The 23261-nt window shown below is 35.8% G+C and overlaps 1 protein-coding gene across 1 annotated transcript; it reads right to left on the reverse strand.

The window, feature by feature from the left end:
- Nucleotides 1–21532: 21532 nt before the first annotated feature.
- Nucleotides 21533–22960, reverse strand: LOC131044049 (UDP-glycosyltransferase 73E1). The gene has a single exon (XM_057977342.2). The coding sequence runs from the start codon at nucleotides 22958–22960 to the stop codon at nucleotides 21533–21535; it is 1428 nt and encodes a 475-aa protein (XP_057833325.2).
- Nucleotides 22961–23261: the final 301 nt, after the last annotated feature.

The following is a 23261-nucleotide window of genomic DNA, read 5'->3' on the forward strand; positions in this document are numbered from 1 at the left end:
CAATGGGTATCACCTTTGGTGATAGTGCCTAAAAAAGGAGGCAAATGGAGGGTATGTGTTGATTATAGAGTTCTGAATTTAGCAACAAGAAAATATCATTTTACATTGCCATTTGTGGATCAGGTATTAGATTCTCTTGCTAGTAAGAGATATTTTTCATTCCTTGATGGATTTAGTGGCTACAATCAGATACAGATAGCCCTAAAGGATCAAGAGAAGACAACATTTACTTGCCCATAGGGCACGTATGCATATTTTGTTCTTCCTTTTGGGTTGTGTAATGCTCCAGCCACTTTTCAAAGGGTAGTGATCAGTATTTTTTCTGATATTTCTCAAGATATTATGGAAATTTACATGGATGACTTTACAACTTATGGTTTTGAATTTGATCAAGCATTGGGTAATTTGAAAAAAGTTTTGCAGCGATGTGAAGACTACAATTTGTCTATAAACAGTGAGAAGTGTTTCATCATGATGGAAGAAGGAATAGTCCTTGATCATCATATATATGTACAAGGCATACAGGTGGATCCAGCAAAGATTGAGGTCATTCAGCATATTAATGACCCTGTGAAGCAAAAAGATGTGAGAAGTTTTCTTGGTCATGCTGGATACTATAGAAGGTTTATCACAGATTTCAATAAAATTGCAAGTCCCTTATATTCACTGCTTACCAAAGATGCAGAATTTAAATGGACCCCAACATGCAATGAATCTTTCTTGAAGCTTAAGCATGCTTTGACTCAAGCACCAGTTCTTAAAGGGTCAAATTGGTCTTTAGCATTCCAAATTCATACAGATGCATCTGATTATGCAATAGGAGAAGTGCTAGGACAAAGAATTGACAAATTGGAAAATGCAATATATTATATTAGTGAGAATTTGCAGGGACCTGAATTGAATTATACAGTTACTAAAAAGGAAATGCTAGTTGTCATATATGCACTTAATAAATTTAGACGCTATATCAAAGGGTATCCCATATTTGTGCATACAGATCATACTGCAATTAGATATCTCATGAATAAGCCATCAATCACTGGTAGATTAGCTCGTTGGTTATTGTTGATGCAGGAATTTGATATCATAGTTATTGATAAGCCAGGGAAGTCTAATGTGGTTGTAGACTATCTTTCACGTCTTCAATTATAGGAAGATTCTACAATAATAGATGACACTTTTCCAGATGAACATTTTGTTTCTCATACAAGCTCACACTCCTTGGTATGTTGATATTGCCGACTATTTAGCTACAGCTAAGATGCCAATTTCTTTCTCTCCTAAGGAAAAAAGGTTGCTAGTTGAAAAAAAATTTAACTTTTCATGGATTGTTGATTGTCTATTTTATATTGGACCTGACCAAGTCATGCGAAGATGTGTCAGAGAGGATGAAACATATGACATCCTACATGCATGTCATGATGAGCCATGTGGAGTTCATTTTGCTACCAAAAGAACAGCACTGGAAATACTCAATACAGGATACTATTGGCCCACATTACATAAGGATGTAGCTTAGTACACAAGGAAATGTGACAGATGTCAGCGAATGGGTAAACCTACAAAATCTGATGACATGCCACTATATCCTCAAATATCAGTTGCATCATTTGATAAGTGGGGATTATATTTTGCCAGTCCAATTGATCCCCCTTCTAATGGAAAGTCTTATATCTTGGTATGTACAGACTATGTAACCAAATGGGTAGAAGCTCGAGCCATGACACATGCAAGAGATAATAAGGTGGCTGAGTTTCTCTATGAAGAGATATTTACAAAGGCTTTGGTGAATGAATATAATATAAGGCACAGGAAATCTACTCCATATCATCCATAGTCTAATGGATAGGTGGAAGTTACAAATAGAGAGCTTGAGGCTATTCTCAAAAAAATAAAGTCTATTCACAGGAAAGATTGGTCTCATCGGCTTTCAGAAGCAATTTGGGAATATAAAACAACTTGGAAAACACCAATTGGTTTCACACCTTTTGAGATGGTTTATGGAAAAACAGCAATGATGCCTATTGAATTTGAGCATAAAACTTTGAGAACAGCTTTGAAATTAAATATGACATTGTCTGAAGCACAAAAAGAACGCATTCAACAATTAAATGCTCTTGATGAATGGAGAAAGATAGTTGTTCACCAGACAGAATTGATTCAAAATCAAAGAGCAAAATGGCATGATAAATATATCAGGGAAAAGAAATTCAAAGTTGGTGACTGGGCACTACTTTATGATTCCAGATATAAAGATGCCATGGGAAAGCTTCAAACCAGGTGGTTAGGTCCTTATGAGATAGAAGAAGTTTTCTAAAATGGAGTAGTCCGTTTATCCACAATTGATCCTGTTTGATTTAAACTCTTAGTAAATGGGCACCGACTACGACTCTATCATAAGCCGACTACTAAAGAAGAATTCTTGCAGCAGTTTGTTCCACAAGGTGACATAAAGGTTCCTGCAGCCACTGAAAAGGTTCCTATAGCAATTGACACTGACTTTGTAGCAACTCATGAACCTCCTATTGCAGTTAAGCAAGGTAAAAAAGGTAATGTTCCTGTAGCCTCTGCAGTGAACATAATTGCCATTTCATAATAAAATATTTCCATTTTATATGGGGATATTATTCTCCGTACATAAAATTCCATCCACGTCATTCCATCCCACATTCTTACCTGTCATTTCATTTCATTTCACCTTCATTTTCGTGCAATTGCAGGTACGTGTATATTGTATTTTATTTTAATTATGCATTTATTAGTTCATTATGATTATATCCTATTTAAATCTGCTCCACTACCTGAAATCTTGTCAGCTTGTGTGGACACGTGCTAGGTTAAGTTGGGGGGGTGCTTTATGGTTCATTTTCCAATATGATTAATTATCAGTCCTTTTTGGTACCCCGAATTGATCTACTCCCCATCATTACTTATTATGTTATTATTTCACGCAAGTGAATAATAAAGTTTGCCGCCAGAATTAAGATATGAAAAGAAATTTCATTTTTTAGCAATACTGTCAAATATTCTGGTTCAGCTACAGAGAGGAAAATATCAGAGTAAAAGATGGGTGGTGATCTAATTCACCATGAGCCAACTGTCCATGATGGGTTGCTGCAGGATGGTATTTGTGAGCATTATTTCCAAAACCACGGCTGGTTGGATTATTTCTTGAAAATCAGGGACTACAATGAAGAAATTACTGCAGAATTCATGTATTCCTTTAATAAAGGAGAAGCTACAGTTAAAGGTTTAAGGGTAATTGTTACGGAGTAGCGAATAGCAGAAGTCATAGGGTTGCTGCAGGAGGGAGAACTCTTTCCGGAATCAAACACAAGGAGTGCCAAGGAAGAGTTCACAACTCCCTTTGATGGACCCTTAATGGTGGATAGACAAGGAACTAGAAGGGTTTCTCTATCAGCACATTGGCCTCAAGTAGCTTTGTATGTTATGAAATACATTACATGTGAAGGGCGGTATTCAAACCTACATTCACCTCATTTTAAGTTACTTAGTCATCTACGGCATGGTCGGCGAGTTAATGTTCCTAATTTCTTATACCATCTCATTTCTACAAGTGCTAAGGAGACGCGAAAGAATGGAAATCGCTCTGTTAGCCATCATGGACTGGTTAAGTTGCTTGTACAGTGGTCCCTGAGAGATGTTTCATAAATGGAATGGGGTGTATTTGAGGATATACAACAATTTATGGTTGATGATGCCCCTGTTGCGGATAATCCGCAGGTTGAAGAAGAAAATGTTGCAGATAATCCGCCTGTTGAAGATGAGGGTTTGCTTGTTGCTGAAGGAGCCGCAGTTATTATGGAAGAAAATGTTGAATCAGAACCAACTGAAGAACAACCCTCTACTTCTCTTCAAAAAGATTCACCAGTTTTGCAAAGGAAGGGAAAAGAGTTAGACATGGGTGAAACAGAGGAAGAATTAATTACCCAGCCACGGGTAACTCAGATTCCTCCTGCAGCCAAGAGGCATAGGACAAAAATAAAAGCTCCTGCAGCCATTCCAAAAGTGTATGTGAGAAGAACACAAAGGACACAGAAGGCTCAGCCTTTGGGTTATCCAGCAGAGGTTGTTGCAATAGAAACTTCGGAAGAAGGAAGCCCTGTGGAGGATGAAATTCAAGGAAATATTATTGGGGATGAGATTCAAGAAAATATTGTTGAGGATAAACTAGCAAGTCTTGCTTCTGTGGCACTACAATTTGAAGAAAATGTTGAAGATGTTCTACAGCAGCCTGAGAAGAATATGGGAGATATGCCAGCTCAGGATGAGGAGTTTATTGAAGAAATCTCGTGATCTAAGGTAGTACCTATAAGACCTCCTTCATCCTTAAGTAGTTTATCTCTTGCTTTAACATTTTATAGACAATGGGAAATAGAGAAGGATAGGTTGCAAGGGATTATTGATAAACAACAAAAAGAGATTGAAAAGAGAGATAACAGAATTGAGGAATTAGAAGCTAAGGTAGAAATAATGTATGATATGGTTCCTGAGATGATGTAGTGTAGGGCACCTCCAAGAGTTTATGTAGTACATTTAAAAGAGCGGTATCTGAACTTCAAATTAAACCACATTGTTAGGGACCTTAATCCTTCCTTAGAAACACCTGAGGAATTATTTTTGCTTATCAAGCCCCTCCACCTGCTGTGAAAAATTTTCTATGTGAATTATATTTACATAACTATGTTGTACCTTCAGATAGGGAGTGGAATCCTTTATTGTATATTGGGGATATCCATCTCAAGGCTTTACTGTCATCGATCCAAAATGAGATTATCATAGGGCCACAAGCCAAGGAATATGAAAAATTAGAACTTGACTGTCCATTGCCATTAAGAAGGGAATCACAAGCACCAAGGGTTCTTTATTATGATTGGAAAAAGTTACTAATAAGAGATTATGTTAGTAAAATAGGGCTTCCAATTAGAGAAGAAGTTTATCAAGCATATGAGCATTTGGTTCAAACTTGCAGGACAGCTGCAATGGAAGGGTTAACTCGGCGCTGGAATAATCTACCGGAACATTTAAAACAGGGAGAACCTTACTCACTATATAATTTTCATGCAACCATGCAAAGAGCCCCTAGATACATACAGTTAGGTAGGGAGAAAGCCAACAACTGGCTGCCATTGATCTTTCAACCTCCGATCCTTATGTGGCCACTCTTGGCATGCCAGCCAACAGAGCAGAATTATGATGCATTCACAGAAGAAACAGCTAGATGGTCCAAGCTGGAAAAAATGAAAGGATTTTATTGGAACTTGGCTTCAGGGGGGACAGGTCAGGGCACTATTGGTGATTTAAGGGTTACAACAAGAATCAAAAATTTTCCTTTTGTTGCAGGATCAGCAAACTCTTAAAGTTGGGGGGCATGATAAATTGATACTTTGTCATGTTTTTTTCATCAAAACTCTTAGGTTTTTGGCATCTTTTGGGTTGCATTGTGGTAGTAAATTATTGTGAATTGATTATATGTATTCCATATGTTAAACCTGTACTTATGAAATCATGTTTGAAATTGTCGGTCTATTCTTGCAGCCAAGTGATTTGTTCCTATTGTTATGCAGATTATTTGGATAGTTTCATATGTGAGTTAGTGAATGTAATAATCAAGTAAAATATGTATGCAAGTCCTTGTATGTTGTTTTTGTTTAGTGCAGATAATAAATGATGTCGCGGTGGATGTTCTTCTTTCGCGCCTAAGGAATGAAGAATAACGTGTGAGATAACTGGAGATCAAACTAAAGAGGAGTCGAGCAAGCGCAAGATATGGCATAACCAACAACCATACATCACTATGGGAGTTTAACTCTAGTGGGCATTGAATTCGCAAAATATCACCACAGCATGCAAAGATTGTGGTTCGGTTTAGATCCACGTCTCCTGCAGCCAAGCTCTAGTTATCTTCTTCGTCTGTCAATCATCCGCCTCTTCTTCTGGGCGTGATTTGAGTTGTCTATTGTAGTTGACCTTTGCTTTATAATAATCTCTTCCTTGTTCTTTGAGTTAGACAGAATAGAAAGGAATTGAGCAGAGAATTCTGATAAGCATTCTAGAGTTTTTCTTTTAGAACATGTAATCATTTTCAGGAAGAAATGAATGAAAAATATGTTGTTTTGATCTATTAAAAGTATTTTGTTGGAAGTTTGATATCACTCATCCAAGGGGGCCCACTTGGTGAGTGATCCTGTGTTTATGTTCATTGAAATTATTTCCTCTTTAGTTGCAGTAGAAGTTCATGACTGGATTGTTCCTGCAGCCACTGGAAATAGATCCACTGATTGTTCCTGCAGCCAAGCCAGAACAGAGTGATTTCTGTTATTTACATTAGATCATTCCGACATAGTTTTTATAAGTTTTCATGTAGCCTTCTATGATTTCCATTCTTGATTTTCCTTTCTGCATAATGTTAGTTACTGCAGCAATGCAGAATAGCCATTGAAGGAGCTTAGTGCATATATAATGCAGACCCATTTCAAGTTTTATGTCCCTGGGTTGATAACTAAATGAACACTAGCCATGAAAATGGTAACTTTACCAGATGAATGTCCAAACTTCGGATTGAGATTTCAATTAGAGTTATTATTTTTATAGTTGGAGTAGACAGTTCATAGTTTCTTGCTTCTCGTAAATTAATCAATTTATTTGCAAGAAAAGTTTTCAAAGCTGATTCCAAGGGTTCTCCGATGTTTGTGAATTTCCTACAAGGATTGGAGAAGAAAGACTTGGATTTATTGTTCTCTTGATTGTTATTACTTGGGATTTGACTTGATAAATTAAAGATTGGTTGTTTTGTAGCATTATTGTCGTCATTTCTCCCATTGATAAGATTCTTATTATTTGACCAGAATTTAGGTTTGTCATTGTTATTGTTGTAGTTGTTGTGATTGTTATTGTAGGATTTATTGAAAAGCTTTCGCTCTCCTTTCTTTACCATTGCATCTTCTATTTTTAGACCATTTTCAATCATCTTAGCAAAAGAAGGAGGACATTGCATTTTTAGACAGTAACTCATTTCACTTATAAGATTGACATTGAATATGTCTACTTTCTCTTGATCAGGTACATCTCTTGGATACCTATTAAACATTTGTTTTCATCTCTGTAAAAATACCATGAAAGATTCACCATTCTTTGCTTAACATTGCATAAATCCAACATTGTTATCTCATTTCTTACATTGTAGGAGTATTGTGAGATAAATCTATTCACAAGTTCTTCAAAAGATTTAATTCTAGATGGTAGTCTTGAGAACCATTCCATTGATTGCCCATTTAAACTCCTAGGGAATAGATGCATTAGGTATGTTTCATCGTGTGCAAATTCTATACTCATAGTGCAAAATTCCCTAATGTGATCTTGAGGATCAAATTTTCCATCGTATTTATCATATTTAGGGATTTCACAATGTTGTGGGAATGGTATCATATTTAAACTTTTGTCAAAAGGATATGGACATATGTCCTCCAATGAATACTTCTTGGAACTCGTTTCATTCTGCATATCCTGTATTTGTTATTGTAAGGTTTGCATTTGTTGAGCGAGATTTAACAAAGGATTATCCACACGGATTCTCCTTGTATCCTCATAAGTTCTTCTATCACCACACTCTCTTCTTGTATCATCATGGTATTTTCTTATTTGATCTCCTCTTGTTTCCTCATGGTTTACTTTATTTACATCCTCATTATTTTGATAATTTTTGTTTTGATTATTACTTGTCTCTACATCTTGTTTCAAACTTTCTACGTTAAAGTCTTGCAGCAATTTAGCTCTTGTTTTTGCCAACATTAGAAGGTATTTTTCCTTTTGTTTCTCCAATAACTTTTCCATTAGTTTATCAAATTTATCATCTTTCTCAAGGTCTCTAATGGTGTTATTGACCGCTTCTTCATCAACATCCGTATACCCAAAAGTTTGAAACATTGAATTATCTTCTTTCATTTATTTTTATTGTTTTCTGAATTGCTCGTATTGAGCTCTAGTCCAAACTGGCATGTGATTGCTTAAAAAAACTTGTCAAGTTTTGACCATATAAAAACAAATGAATAGGTGATTATTGGTTTAGGAAGATAAGCTTTGTTAATTTTACCATTGTTATTGGTTCGTTGTGATAAAGAGTCTTTTTGTTGAAAAGCACGTCCTTGCAAAAGTTCTCCACCAAGTTCTATCCCGCAGCCACGTAAATAGTGATGAAAACGATGTAGGAATGTTCTATGTTTTAACAAGATGTTGCGATTGATATACAGGAATCTTATCCTCTTTTGAGTAGCTTTAAAAATGGGTTTTCTTTTCTTAAGGAAATATTTAAAAGTCATATAAGCATATGATAGTTTACAAGTTTGCTTGATTCCAATGTGAGTGCAATTTTGATTTTGATATAACCTAAGTTCAAAAATAGGAACAATATATACAAGATAATGAACAAAAGGTGAATATGATCAAGTTTTGTGATAGAGGATTTGATATATCCTAATGAGAAACTAATAATGATGTTGCTTTTTGCACTTAAGATTATTGAATCACTAGCTTGTTGAATGTTTATGCTTATAAAAACTTTTGGAAATAGCCTATTGGATTGATAAACCGATTATAGAACTAGTTTGAAGGTCTGTGATAGTTTAAAGTTAATTCTACTCAAGAAGGGTTTTTGACACTAACTTTGAATTTTTGGTTTGATATGCAGAAATGCTCTCTGTTTTAGATGCGAGAAAGCATTTGTACTAACCTTTTGGTCAAAAGCACTAACTTATGGGACAAATATGCTATTATGTTGCTTGAAAGCACTGCTCTATGGCAATAAAAGCAGAAAACTGTGTTACAAAACTACAGTTTTATGTTTAAAAGCGCTAATCCACTGATCAAATGCGTGAACCTATGACATAAAAGTGTTGTATTGTTGTTCAAATGCGTTGTTTTGCATAATAAATGAGTAGTTTTGCGCTTCACAAGTACTGTTCTGACTATGTTACAAGGATTTTTCAATTTTTCCAGCAAGTTGTTAGATTTTTGCTCACTTTTAGATGATGATTTTTTTCAAGTTTTTGACCATTCTGAGCACGTTATACACATAGAAGACACAATGTTTGAAAAACAAAATGCAAAAGCAAGCACGAATCCTATGGTAGGCCAAGACAATAATTGTTGAATCTCACATGGGGTTTCCCCCGAGGCTGCGCTATTCAAAGCAGATATTTAGATGTTTGACCCCACTGGCTCCACCCTCGGCACTCACTTCTTTGGGGAAGCCAAGCACTAGTTTCCATGAAAACTTCCCATGGCAAACTTTATATCTTTACTAAGAACTGTATGTGTGTGAGCCGCTTCAGAGGTCCAACCTCCTGCGCCAACAATTAGAAGGATTTTGGCAACTAGTACAAGTGGTTTTTAGTAAAGGCTTCTGGTCATGTGGCCATACATGCGTCACTTTCAACTCTGTAAATACAGAAGGTTCCTAGCCTATAGAGGTTACTCTCCATAGGGTTTATGGGGAAACATAGTGTCAGTATGAACTTATCAGCACATGTTGTTTATGACTTTCGTCACAAACATGATTTATTTAGAGTGGATCGGAAGGACTCGGTATTAGCTTGTTTCCACTTGGGTCATTCCCCTCTCACTAGCCCCCTCAAGGCATCTCGGGAAGGCAGACCCTCTAAAGATTACACATAAAAGAGAGTACGTATGGTTTTTTTATCACCGTATGAGAGTGAGAGCATACTTACCTACTATTGCATCAAGCACCGAATACAAAAGTTTATTTTTAGTCTTCTACAATCTATGTGCAACTACTTTAAAGAAGTCACTCAAAATACAAGTTGCATGTTGTCGATTTGTCCCTCTAGTTAACTTAAATGAGCAAGATATGATGTATTACTCTCCAAAATAAAACTCCTAATTAACTATATGAGGAAATGCATGAAATTTGCTTTAAAATAATCACGCACAGATATGTTAGTAGTTTGAAATTTTTCAGTTCTTGGACATTCGAACCTGTAGAAATGTTTATTAGTTGAGAATAAAAGTGCTATCTTAGCAAATGCATTATCTTCCACCTCAAAAGCCCTGACCTAGGTGACAAATGTGTGAACCTGCAATACGAAAGTGTTGCTCTGTGAACTAAATGCATAAATTCATAGACAAAAGTGCTAACCTAGATGCCACATGCGTTAACCTGCGAGACAAAAGTGCTAATCTGAAGATTAAATGCGTTGATTTGCAGACAAAAGTGCTAACCTAAATGCCACATGCGTTAACCTGTGAGACAAAAGCACTAATCTATTAAATGAATGTGTTGTCAGAATTCACACAGGCATGAATCTAGATTACAAATGCATTAAACTTATGTTTACGAGAACTAGATAGGATATTGGAAAGATATATGTGAGGCTCCAACCCCACGGTGGGCGCCAAAATGTGTCAACTTGAATTTCATCTTCAGAATACTACCTGCAACATATTAGTTTCATAAAATACAAAGGAAATACTACAGGAAATCCAAACTCATCCAATGAAACTACATGAAATGAATATAAAATAAAAACATTATTACCTTCATGATTTAAGTCTCATTGTGTCCTAACTCCATTGTTCCTGGTTGTAGATGATTTGCTCTCAGACAAGCACTGGTAGCTTCCAAGATGGCATATGAAGAATGGATTGATAGTTAACTGATACTATGATATGCAAATGATATTAAGCTAAAATGCTATGAAAATGATTTATGCTCAAAAACTCTAAAATGTTATTTGCTTGAAACTCAAACTCATGGATGAAAAATGAAGACTTCGAGATAACTATATGATTAGCTATTAGTCTATTTTTCTCTTAGTCTCAAAATGGCTTAGGAGGCCTCTTTTTATAGATTTTTGAGTACATGAGCTTAGGTGGCAGAGATCAACAGTCATGATCGAATCTTGCAGATTGGATGGCTATGAGAAAGAAGCTGAAGGTTGAGAGAAAGGGGGAAGAAGAAGACAAGTGTCACTCATCTCACCTTGACTTAATTGAAGACTTGAGAGGATATATGATAGTTGGAGAAGATGTAGGAATGAGAGGACAAGTGGACTCAAGTCCTCCTAAAGTATAGGGATGTTGGAGAGAATATAGAAGAAGGTTAGGAAATATGTGTACGTACACAATATTTCATTAATTTTAGAAGTTGGAGATAAGTGGCTAATAAATGTTTTATTTAATTTAATTTTGTTGAATTACTTTAGCCACGTGATGGATGAGTTGGCAAAGGAAAGATGAAGTGGAGATGGAAAGATGAGTTGGAAAAGGGATTAAATAATTAAGAAATTATTTAATATTTGAGACTATAGGATAGAAGAATAACCATTAAATATTATATATTTAATTGATTAATTAGAGGAATAATTAAATATTAGATATTTAATTAATTGATTAGAGGAATAATTAAATATTAGATATTTAATTAATTGATTAGAGGAATAATTAAATATTAGATATTTAATTAATTGATTAGAGGAATAATTAAATATTAGATATTTAATTAATTGATTAGAGGAATAATTAAATATTAGAGATTAGAGGAAAAGGATAAATGAATTAATTAATAAAATATTTTAATTAAATTAATTAATAAAAGGACATGAAATGAACTAAATAAATTAATCTTTTCAAATTAACTATTTAATAGAAGAATAAATATTAAAAAAATATAAAATATTTATTTAATCGCTCATAGCCATTTTTTATGTGTATACAACATCCAATCACAATATTCCACGAGAGAGCATCCAGATTCAATGTACCTAACTCATCCTATGAAAGAGATAACTACTACATGAGCACAAAGTTCGATGTACCTATTCTCGTCACTTATTGGTAGAATTTTCTAAGAAGGGCATGTGTCCTATCAAATGTAAATATATCATTGGTCAAGCATTTAATACTTTGTAATGGGTTCAACAAACCCTAATTGGGGTTTTTATCTTGTAATATTTGCCATTGATCTAAAATTGATTTGAGCCATTGAATGTAAAGAGAGTGCACTATAAAAGGCCTCACTTCTTCATTTGTAAGGGAAATAGTTAATAGTCAGTAGTTGAGAAAGTCAAATAGATAATAATTAGAGTAGAGTAGGAAGAGAAGGCAAAGATTGTTGGCAAGACATTGTTGCAAAAGACATATAAACTTCATTGAAGAAATGGTGAATTCTATGTACATATATTCAACAATTTGCATGGTCTCTACTTCTCAATTTGTTTTCATGTTATTTAGATTAATAGAATAACTTTTGTGTGATCAATGGTGAAATTTGTATATTACTACTAGCAGTTTGTTGATTGTAGACTTGCCTTGCATAGTCAACTGGATCTATTTCAGCTAAAGCTTAACTTTAATTATCACTTCTTCATTGATATGCATCAACTTGATGGTGTCTATGCTTTCAGTGATGATTTGAAAATCATAAAGCTATCCTTAGAAGATCGCCCTAGCCTTGTGGAGATATTCATAGCATGTCAAATATGTTAGCACATATTTTTACAAAATATTTTTGTGCTATATATGGAGGATTTTGCATATAGTTTTATTATAGGAGCATTTATTGTTGGATTGTATGTGTAGGTGATGTGTTGCAGTGTCTTCATAAAAAGGCATCCCTTGGGCATATTCAAGGGAAGTGTTGAGTATGATGGCATTCTGGCAATCCTCATCTTCACAGTTGGTCTCATTGCAAGAGCACTTTTTGGAAAATCAGCATAGAGCAGGGTTGTGAGCATGTTCAGAGAGGTAAATGGTGTGGGAGAAACCCTTCAGTATGATTATTAAAAGTTGCATCCATAAAGAGGGATTTATTTTGTAAAAACTGCAAAAATTCGCTTATCGATAGAAGTCATCCCAATGAGATTGCCTAAGGAGGAATGAGTATGTTGATCGGAGTAACTCATGTCGACGGTGTTTCCTAAAGCGTGAGCGGTAGGAAAAGGTGCGACTAAGTGGAAATACATCGGGGCAAGTTATGGCGATGATATGATTGGGAGGTCGGAGTCATCGGGATAACATACACTATCAACAACGAGGAAAAAATGCCATCCCGATACCCAATGGGGTTATCGAGAGGTCCCAATTTATGTTACCCCGATACCCGATATACTAAATGGAGAAGGCGACTCTATCAGAGAGACTCTCTCTGATAAAGTGATACCAAGCAAGAAAGGGAGTCAGACTCATCGGGATAACATACATTGTCAGGGAGATGCGTTTTAGGTTATCCTGATGCCCGATGAGGGAGATAAGCTTGGCACAAATGAAGTGATTACATTGGGAAAGCCTACTCTGATAGACTGAAGTAACCCGACAAGGAGAGTAAGGTGCAAGAAGACTCATTGGGATAGCTTATGCTACCGGAGAAACATTTTTAAAGTTGTGTCGATGCCCGATGGGTAGAATGCCATAGAGGGTGGATCTATCGAGGAGACTATAACTATCAGAAGTAAGGGAAATACGCTACTCTAACACCTGATGAAGCAATCAGTGAAAGTTACGCCGATCAAAGAGAAAGTTAGATGATGGGACCATCGAACGAAGTATTAAGTGACTTTATCCTGAAGGCCGATGGAGTGACTAGATGAATAAATAGAGGAAGGTTTCATCGGAGAGACATACCCTGATGTGACATAAAGAAAAGATGACTAATAGAAAGGAAAGGTGGATCCATCGGGATAAGTCAAGCCTTGAGGGAAAAAGTGAAATGGCTGGAGCGGGATCAAATGGATTAATCGGAATGACCTATATCGATCATAAAGACAAAAACTAATTGAAGGAACACAAAATACGCATGGCACCAAGTAATTGAATTATCGGGTGGGGTTATGTCGATTAGCCATTAGAATGTGTGATATGACAACCATTATTTAATGCTCGCGATCAGGTGGGTTGGATCCGCACGAAGAAAAACTGATAAGTTTTTTATCATCACAGACTCTAGCCGTTGCATATCCAGCATAAAGAAAGAGTTTTTGTGCCAGAATTATTCACAGTTTCTTCAGCCGCCAACACTGAAGTTGCAGAGAAGAAACACGGGTAATTTAAGAATCCAAGCATTTAATCATGGAGGCTTCTGGTTCACAAGGAAAGAGAAAGGTCATAGAGATTTCAAATAGATAGTCAACTAAATAAAAAAAGATGAAGTCTATGGAGGGTGTGCAGAAGCGAAAATTAAACCAGGACATGATTGACCAGATGGAGTCATCTGGTGCTAATTAGGGGAGGTCTAAAACCAATTTTCTGCCCAAGGATCAATTCGAAGATAAGTAAAAATGGGTTGGAGATATCTGGACAACCATAAGGGGCCACGAATTGTTTTTGTATCACTACCTCAGGCGGAACAAGGAGATGCCATTGTCAAACCCTTGGACAATAAATTTGGGCAGCCTGGTGGTCCCAAATATTTTTCTAAATCTCAGATTATTGGAATTTATCACTAGGAAATACAAAAAAGAAAAAAGATACATCCAATTGCCCAATGGGGATCCATTCATCCGGATATCCGTCGGGTCTATTCAAGGATTTTTCGGCATGACATATGAGCCTTACATGCCCCTATATTTTTCAGACTTAGAAGGAGAATACACCCAAATGGACACCACCCACACAGTGTGGAAGTTAACAATTCACAAAAAGGAGAAGGGATGACTCACGGAGCAGGATGGTCCTCCTTTTGAGATTACCATATTCAGAAAATACTTGCAGTATACATATTGGGCATGTGGCCAGGTCTACGGGGAAGAATTTCTTGATGTTACAAGAATAGGCCCATTGGTGTTGGTTGTGGACATTCAAATGCATGAGCTGAGGCTATTTGATTATGCAACTTACTTGGCAAAGAAGTTGCATGAAGGGTTTTTGAGTTTGCAAACAGAGTCTAACCCTACTTTCAAGTTTTACTCATTGCTAATGCATATGGTTTTGTTTTATGGTCATATGCAAGGTTTGTGGCCAGGAGAATTAAAGGTGACTTCCGGGAACAAAGAGGGACGGGAACAACCAATTCAATTATGGGTATCCTTATGGGACTCAAGGTTCGACAAATCACACTATGTGTTGTTTGAAGAATATTTTGTCAAGCCCTTGTACATATTGTTTGGGGTAGAATGTGAGGGCTCTATCTCATAGGAGATTAAGAGATTCTTGAGACCCCATTCTTTTGGAGACACTAGGGTCAACCACAATTGGGGTGATTGGTTTGTATGCCAGAATTTCACTTTTTGTAGGGTTTATGGTTTTGAGGGTGTTCCATATATGTTGCCTACATTGGTTCCTGACAGGATTGCTTATCTAGAAATTGTTAGGCACCTTAGTATGTTAAATGCAAAGCATTTGGGTGGTGTACACAAGCAGGTATTTATGCCTGACACTTTGCATTTTGGAGACTTCACCATTGTATCTACCAAAGCTTATGAGATGATAGAAAAGAAGCTGGTAGAGGAGTACAATTTATATGGACACCAAGCTCGGAAAAATTATGATCCAAAGGGATATATCAACCACTGTAGGAAGAGCCAGTACCTGGGAGAATATTTGCATATACCCATGGATGTTGAAGATTTATTTACAAACAAGGAACAGAATGAGGCCGATGCAGTCTTAGAGGAGTTGAACCAAAAATTAGAAGAGCAGAAGCAGAGGCTTCAAGAACTAAAAGAAGAAGGAGACTCTGAGAGTGTTTGACGAAAATATAGTTGTATCTACCCTTCGTGCACCTGAACTAGAAGAAGTGGTAGAGAGCCAGGAGCAAGCCATGGTGAGAATAAACTGCCAACACAGATGTGAGAATGGAAGAGCATGCATCTTTTGTTGCAGATGAAGTTTTTGTACAGTCCAAAGAATTTAAATCATTTTTGTACCACTACAAAGGGAAAAAGTTGAGGGAAAGCATCCCAAATGTCACCCCAGAAAATGAAGCAGAGATGCTCAAAAAATTGAAAGGAGACATTGATGCAGAAGTGGACACAATGACACCACAGAGAGGGAGGCGTCTTCTCAGTGAGGCAAGTATCATTTTGTTTCTAGGATGGGACTTAAGTGCTTCTTTCATTTTTGACAACTTGTTACATTCTGATAGAAAGGATGTAAAGTTAGACATACAGGGAGTTGATGACATTTTTATTGGATCAAGATATGATCCAAATGAAGAGGAAATGTTGCTTTGGGCCCTATAACCCCCAAATAAAAGACCCAAGATTATAGATGTAGATAAGGCATGTGGGCATATGATGAGGCTAAAAGTGGGAGAGGTTAATCCAATTATCACTGCAGATTTGGGGATTGACATTGCAAAACTAAATAAGGCCCAAATGCGGTGGGTGTTAAAGGAAGGTAAAAAATACAAAAATCTATATGAAGACCTGCTAAAAAGTTGTGGTCATGAAGTACCACAGATAACTGATACTGGTGTGCAGTGGAAAAAGAAATATGAGGACCAAATGAAAGAAAACTTAAAGCTAAGAAGGCAAATCAGGACTGCCAAGGTGGATGCTTCTTGTGTTTTGTTGACTAACAGGTTTGAGCATTTGTTGGAAGTTCTCAAAGAATTCTGGACCAACTGTGAGAAGACTCGGGATAATATGGCTTCTCATGAAAGAATTTTGAATAGGCTGAAAGCATTGTTGAAAGAGAAGAGTGTCGATGAGAAAATTGTTGAGAAGATCCAGAGAAGGTTGAACAAGCATAAGGCATTTGGTGTGGACATCAAGTAGGAATTTACTAATTGTAAGGATATTGTCAGATATGGTGTACCAAATATTGTGGAAGAGGCATAGCAGTTAAAGGATAAAGGGATTTGGATTGTAGAATGCCTAAATGTACTCAACACATCCCTTAATGTTGTCTGGGCAAATGTTTTGGATATGAAGGAGACGGGTGAGTAGATGGAGAGAATGGTTACCATGGAGATCATTGTCAATGATACTATATTCAACACTGGCACTCATCAGGACAACAAGTATTTGGAGCACATACAAAAGTGTGATACAATATTGGACGACCAGAACTAATTTTTATGTTTTGTATCTAGTATTTAAGCAGTTAGGTGTTAGGTTTTAGTCAAGTTTAGTTTAACAAGATGAAAGGGTGTGTCCTTTCATTTGAATCCTTTGGCTCACATATATGTAATGACTCACTTTTGTATCATAAGATAGACAATATTCTACCGCTGGCTGGGATATAAGTGTTATGTTTTCAGAAAAGTCTAATAGAAATGAGGAGTTTATTTTGTGCAAACTGAATATATTGGAGTATCTATAAGTGTACTTTTTGTGTACATTCTTATTTCAGAAGTTAATATACAAGATTTCATGCTATTATCTTCATATTGTTATGTGTAATTTTGTGTTTGATGGAATCATATGTCCTCTTGACAAATCTTCTAGATTTGTTGTGATGTGACATCACATGATGTTGTATTGAATGTAAATTTGGGTTTTCATTGTTCATGCAACACATAATGAAACTTTCACATTGATGGCCTTATAATTATCTCTTGAGTTGATAGTGATTCTTGTCCACAAAGTTATTCATTAATGGTCAGATAAGGCACTGGTCTGTTATTAATCTTTGTTGAATAGGTTTGTATGCATTAGGTCCTTATCAAAGAAACAAATCTTCTAATTTCTATTAGTACTACTCTTTTTCATAATGACTTAAAATCCTAACAATAATCTTGTACATATCACAACTATATTCACACTTATGTTATCAGTTCTAAAAGTATTAAATAAAAAGCACTTTTGTTAGCATAATTGCAAGAAAACCTTTTGCCATTCCTGCAATCGCTAACTCCCACAGTTTAAATTCATTTAAAATAAACCTCTTTTGTGCTTGAGAGTGTAAGGTACACCCACCTGGGTTTAGTGGAGCCTAAAGTGAGGAGGAATTTGGTCTTCGACCATTCCTATTCGTTGGCCAAGGCTGATTGGATCTACTAAGGATTAGGCAAGTTTTTGGTTTTCCAATCTGTGGTTTTGGGCACCAACAAAATCAAGACTTAGTTAGAGTTTCATCAAAGATCATCCATTTTTCCTACATTCTTAGAGTTAGAATAACTTTCTCAACCCTTATCTTTTTTCCCTTTTTTTTAATCAAATCAAGTGAAATCCCACGTTCCAGCAATATTCAAAGCATTCAAGTAGTCCAGGCATATTCAAGTATTCAAACGTAAGTTCCCTTGCAAGTACAACACATCACATCAATACCATTGAAGCTATCTAACATGTTAAGACCTAAAATAAGAGAAGCTTGAAGTCATCTCAAATGATCCTTATGCGAATCTTCAACATTTGAGAGTCTCTTTATAGAGAGAGGATAGAGTACCTTTGGTATTTTATTTTGTGTTCGATAGTGCATCAAAACACCATCAACACACATTATATAGGGGTGTTCTTGAGGCATGTAATCACATTTAGAGTCTACATATTCAAAGTCTTCTTAATGAATGGAATGACATTATCAAATGGTATATAAATTTTGTTCGACTAGTCTTCATTGATAGTTTGCTACTTATCAATTTCCCTCTCTAGAATTGAGCAAAGTCTCTAGATCTACCATAAAACTCCCACATCAAAATATTAAGAATTTTGTTAAGGATAAAATCATAATAATGTTTTCTCAAAAAATATAGTGGTATGTCATGGATGTTATAAGGAGGTTGATTGAAGACCATTCATGAATTTCTACAACAAAAAAAATTATATATAATGTAGATTGTTCCAATGGACATAGAACATAATTGAAATCATAACACCGAGTGTATTAGTTTTGAAATTGGTAAAAAGAAGGTTTCACTTTAGCTTTAACCCATAAAATTGGTGACATGAATCTCTATGAATATCTCATTGATGATTTTGACTCGTCATTGAGCCAACTTGCTTCATAATTTCTTCCAATGATAAAGCAAATAATTCATGGTGGTGATTTGCTATAAATGCCTTCTTCTTTGTAAAAAAAATTGTAATTTAATTTTTTAATTTTAAATGCCTTAATATTTTTTTTTGGCTTTGTCTTAGGTTTTTCAAAAATGCTAAATGAGATTTGAGTGATGTGGGGTTATCATTAGAAAGTTGTTTCATCTAAATAAGGTTTCAATTTAGGGTTAAGAAGAGATAGTAAAGAAACTTTAAACAAGAAATGTATCTTTTAATTTTGTAATTAATGAAAACAATCAAAAAATAAAAATCATGACCACTTACCTATTTGGGGACATGACATTGGAAATAATGGTATAGGTTTTGTAACTTTGTTAAATATCCAAAATGTGAGCTTAGTTTTTGGTCAATTTGCACTTGTTAGTCACAATGATTTGGTCGTTGATTTTTAATTTTTTTTTACTTTATGGAACAAACATGTTCTTGTATTTTGTAATGCATGCGTTTTTATGCAATATATGCATATTATAAAATATGAAAACATTATATAAAACATTATTTATCGAGCCATGATGTGCGAGTGTTACGTTTATTTCAACATAATGTGGTAGTGCTCCTTTTATAAAAACTAAACAATATTATGTATTTAAATATTTAATAATTTTATAGAATATTAGCTATTGGTCTTTACATAAGAAATGCTCTAGATAATCTTCTTGTTTTTTATGTTATGGGAGTAAAAGTAATTTTTCTTGTCTATCATTTTATACATGTTCGTCACATGCAATTTTCCTATATTTATTATCTTTGATGGCTCAAGTAACAAAATAGGTTGCTATATAATCTAATGACAATTCATATGGCTCCCTTTTGAGATGTTTAGATTTTTGTTTCAAGTGTTTTTATTTTTCACATTTTATTGTAGTGTCTTACATGCATTTTCTTATACTTAATTTTATTTAATACCTCAATTGAAAAATCGGGTTGCTATATAATTTAATACCAATCCACATGAGTACATTTTGAAACATTTACATTTTTGTTTCAAGTGATTTCTATTGTCCATTTCTAGTGTCTTACCTAAAATTTATGTATATTCATTTTCTTTGATGGCTTAAAAAAAGATGGCTTGATCAATATATAGTTTAAACCATTTGAATTGATATTATTCTTTCTATATATAATACTAATTATAATTTCAATAGGTGTTAATAGTTGTATTTTGTTTGATTTTTTATGTCACTAATTCAAGGATTAGAAATTAAAAACATTTATTGAAGACATTGATAAAAATTAAAGACAAGGCATCACGTTTATGGCATTATGTGGAGTCAAATCCATAAAAGGCCTTCTTTCACATACAACCTACATTCTCTTTGGTCTGCTATTTTCTAATTAAAAAAAAAACTACACATCATTATCAAGAAGAAAATTGAATCTTGCCTATAATTGCTCCTGTAATAGCAGATTTAGGTATATATAGTTAGTTACACACTCTCCCAACATTATAAACTTTAAATTATCCTTTTTTTTTTAAAGAGAAAATTAAATAAAACTAATTTATTACAACATTTGTCTTCTAAGAACATACAATAGATGATTAGAAAAAATTAAAAAAAATAGATTTACCCTCCTCAATAATTCAGTTTTTAATTACTAAATCTATATATGAAATAAAATGATTACAAATTATGGTTTTTCATTTGACAACGTTATGTTTCAATGCATAGGAATGACAAGCCTTTCAATGCATAGGAATGACAAGCCTTTAAAAGAGAAACGGAAATAGAATATAACTTACAAACATAAAAAGACACACTAATGAAAATTTGATCAATATTAAGTACTAATTTTAATTTCAAATTGAAGGGAAGAAAATAATTTAGCCATAATCAATTTTATAATATTATTTATATAATGGTATGTGATTTATATTCTTCAATAAATGTAAAAAAATTAACAAAATTTGAAAAATTATTGAATAAAATCTACATCCAATTATAAAATACAATGATTATTTGTACAATTAAAAATTCATATTTATGGTTGAAGTGAGTATCTAAACTTATATTATTATATTACTAACTAATTATGGAATATCAATATACGTTTAAATTTTACCTTTAATTTCTTATTGGTATATCCTTAACCTCTTATAAAAGTGCTAATTAGTGTTATGTTTGAGAACAAAACTTTAACCATTACTAAATAAAGACATTCAAAACATTATTGACATACTTACAATCATATATATAAAAGTAAATTTGAATGCCAATAATGTTTTTGCATATAACTTTCATCCCTAAATAAAGTCGTATTGTCCAAAACATTGACACACAACATATGAATGAAAGTACGTTCCAAGTGCCAATAATGTTTACTTGTCGAAATTAAACTTACATGACGACAAGAAACTTTTCTTCAATTTTAGTTGGAGACTCTGAAGTCTGAACTTCGATCAGAGAGTATGAGATTTCATTGTCTCAGATTCTCCTTTTTCATTGAACAAAGTAGATCACAACTAACAGAATGAACAGCCATTTGGGCTGAATCGGGATACAACATTAATGTGACAAATTCTATGATAAAACTCCTCCTGACACAACCTAAGCAGTACAATCTCAACCCAAGGCAATCGGTTTCTCCTTGCGTCGTTGCAGAGCCAAAATGTCAGCGACGAGACTATCCAAATTCTTGGCTGAAGATCCACCCTCACACACGGCCCCCTCCGCCATTTCTTTCCACCTGATCGCATTTCTCCTGACCGCCTTCCCTGCTTCGTCCTCATCATCCAAAACACTCTTAATAACTCTCCGAATTTCATCCCTGCTCGCCCCTTTCCAAATCCTCAGCCCGCATTTCGCTTCTTCCTCTATAAATTTGGCATTGAACGGCTGCTCGGCATTGATCGGCCAGCAGATAAAGGGCACCCCGCAAGAAATGCCCTCCAGCAAAGAATTCCATCCGCAATGTGTAAGAAAAGCCCCAATTGCCGGGTGTGAAAGAACGGCCAATTGATCCGTCCACCCCATTACAATTTGTCCCCGATGCTCTGTCCGGGCCCGCAAACCTTGGGGTAAAAGCTCCCCTAGGGCATCGGAACCTGCATCGGTCGGTGGCCGGAGCACCCACAAAAAGGGCTTCATGCTCGACTCCAAACCCAACGCCAGCTCATTCATCTCTGCACAGGTAATGGAATTCTCAGAGCCGAAGGACACATACACAACCGAACCCGCAGGTCGGCCGTCCAGCCACTCTAATTCGGGGCAATCGGACAAACGGCGGGCGCCCGGAAGGGGAAGCAACGGCCCCACAGCTCTGACAGGCCCAGCGCATCGGCTCTGGAATTGGTCGATATGATCTGATTCGAGCTCTTGGAATGTGTTCAAGATGGTTGCCCAGCTGCCCTTTTGGTTTATGGCTAACAGGGTTTTGAAAAAGAGGTGCTTTGGGTGTGAGGCATCCGCTTCGACCATTCCGGACGTCATTTCGGAGGCAGAGAGGAGGGTGAGATTGTTTCCCTGGCCCGGCACAATGTAGCGGCCTGAATCAGAGCGCTCCAAGTTGCGCGGGAGGATTGTCCAGAGGGATTCCACCAGGTTCATTGCATGTGGTGGACAACATTCAATGTTTATTCTAGGAACGCCGAATTTAGCAGCGAATTCCACCGTCCAGCCCAGAAAAAAGTCGGTGATTATACAGAGAGGAGGGGGTAGTCCGTCCAGACCGCCATCATCAAACATGCGGTGGAGAAGATTCTCGAAGGGGGATCGGAGAATCGTCTGGCTCTGAGCAACAAGAGAGGCCAGGACATTTGGATTGGTATTGCTGTTAGTGTTGAGCTCCAATTTGAGGTCGAGTTCCAGTATTCGGATATCCAGGCCAGACGAGAGTAATCTATGTTGGGCAACAGAGATTTGATGAGAAGCTAGAACAAGGGAAATTGTGAAGCCTTTTGCCGCCAATCTGGTGGCGAGGCCTAGAAGGGGCATGAGATGCCCGATTCCCAGAGATGGTAGGAGAACCAGATGAGGGCGGTGATGAGCCATATTTACCTTTCTTTAGCAAATGTTTTGGCCTTTGCAATGAATGGAAACAGAGGAGATCACATGGAGTACGTTTGTGGAAAGACGTGTCGACTTTCTCTTCTGCTGTCAGTTCAGTTCAATTTGTGGCGCACATTATGCCAAGTTCAACATTACAAAATTATATATTAAAAAATTATTAGATTTTTGTTGGGGACTATCAAATTATACACCGTTTCCAAGATGAGACGTTTTCGTTTACTCAAAGGAATATAGGAGATCTTAATACATGATTTGATCAAAGAACCATTAGACTAAAGCGATC

This window comes from Cryptomeria japonica, chromosome 9 (genome assembly GCF_030272615.1).
Source record: "Cryptomeria japonica chromosome 9, Sugi_1.0, whole genome shotgun sequence".
Classification (NCBI taxonomy): domain Eukaryota; kingdom Viridiplantae; phylum Streptophyta; class Pinopsida; order Cupressales; family Cupressaceae; genus Cryptomeria; species Cryptomeria japonica.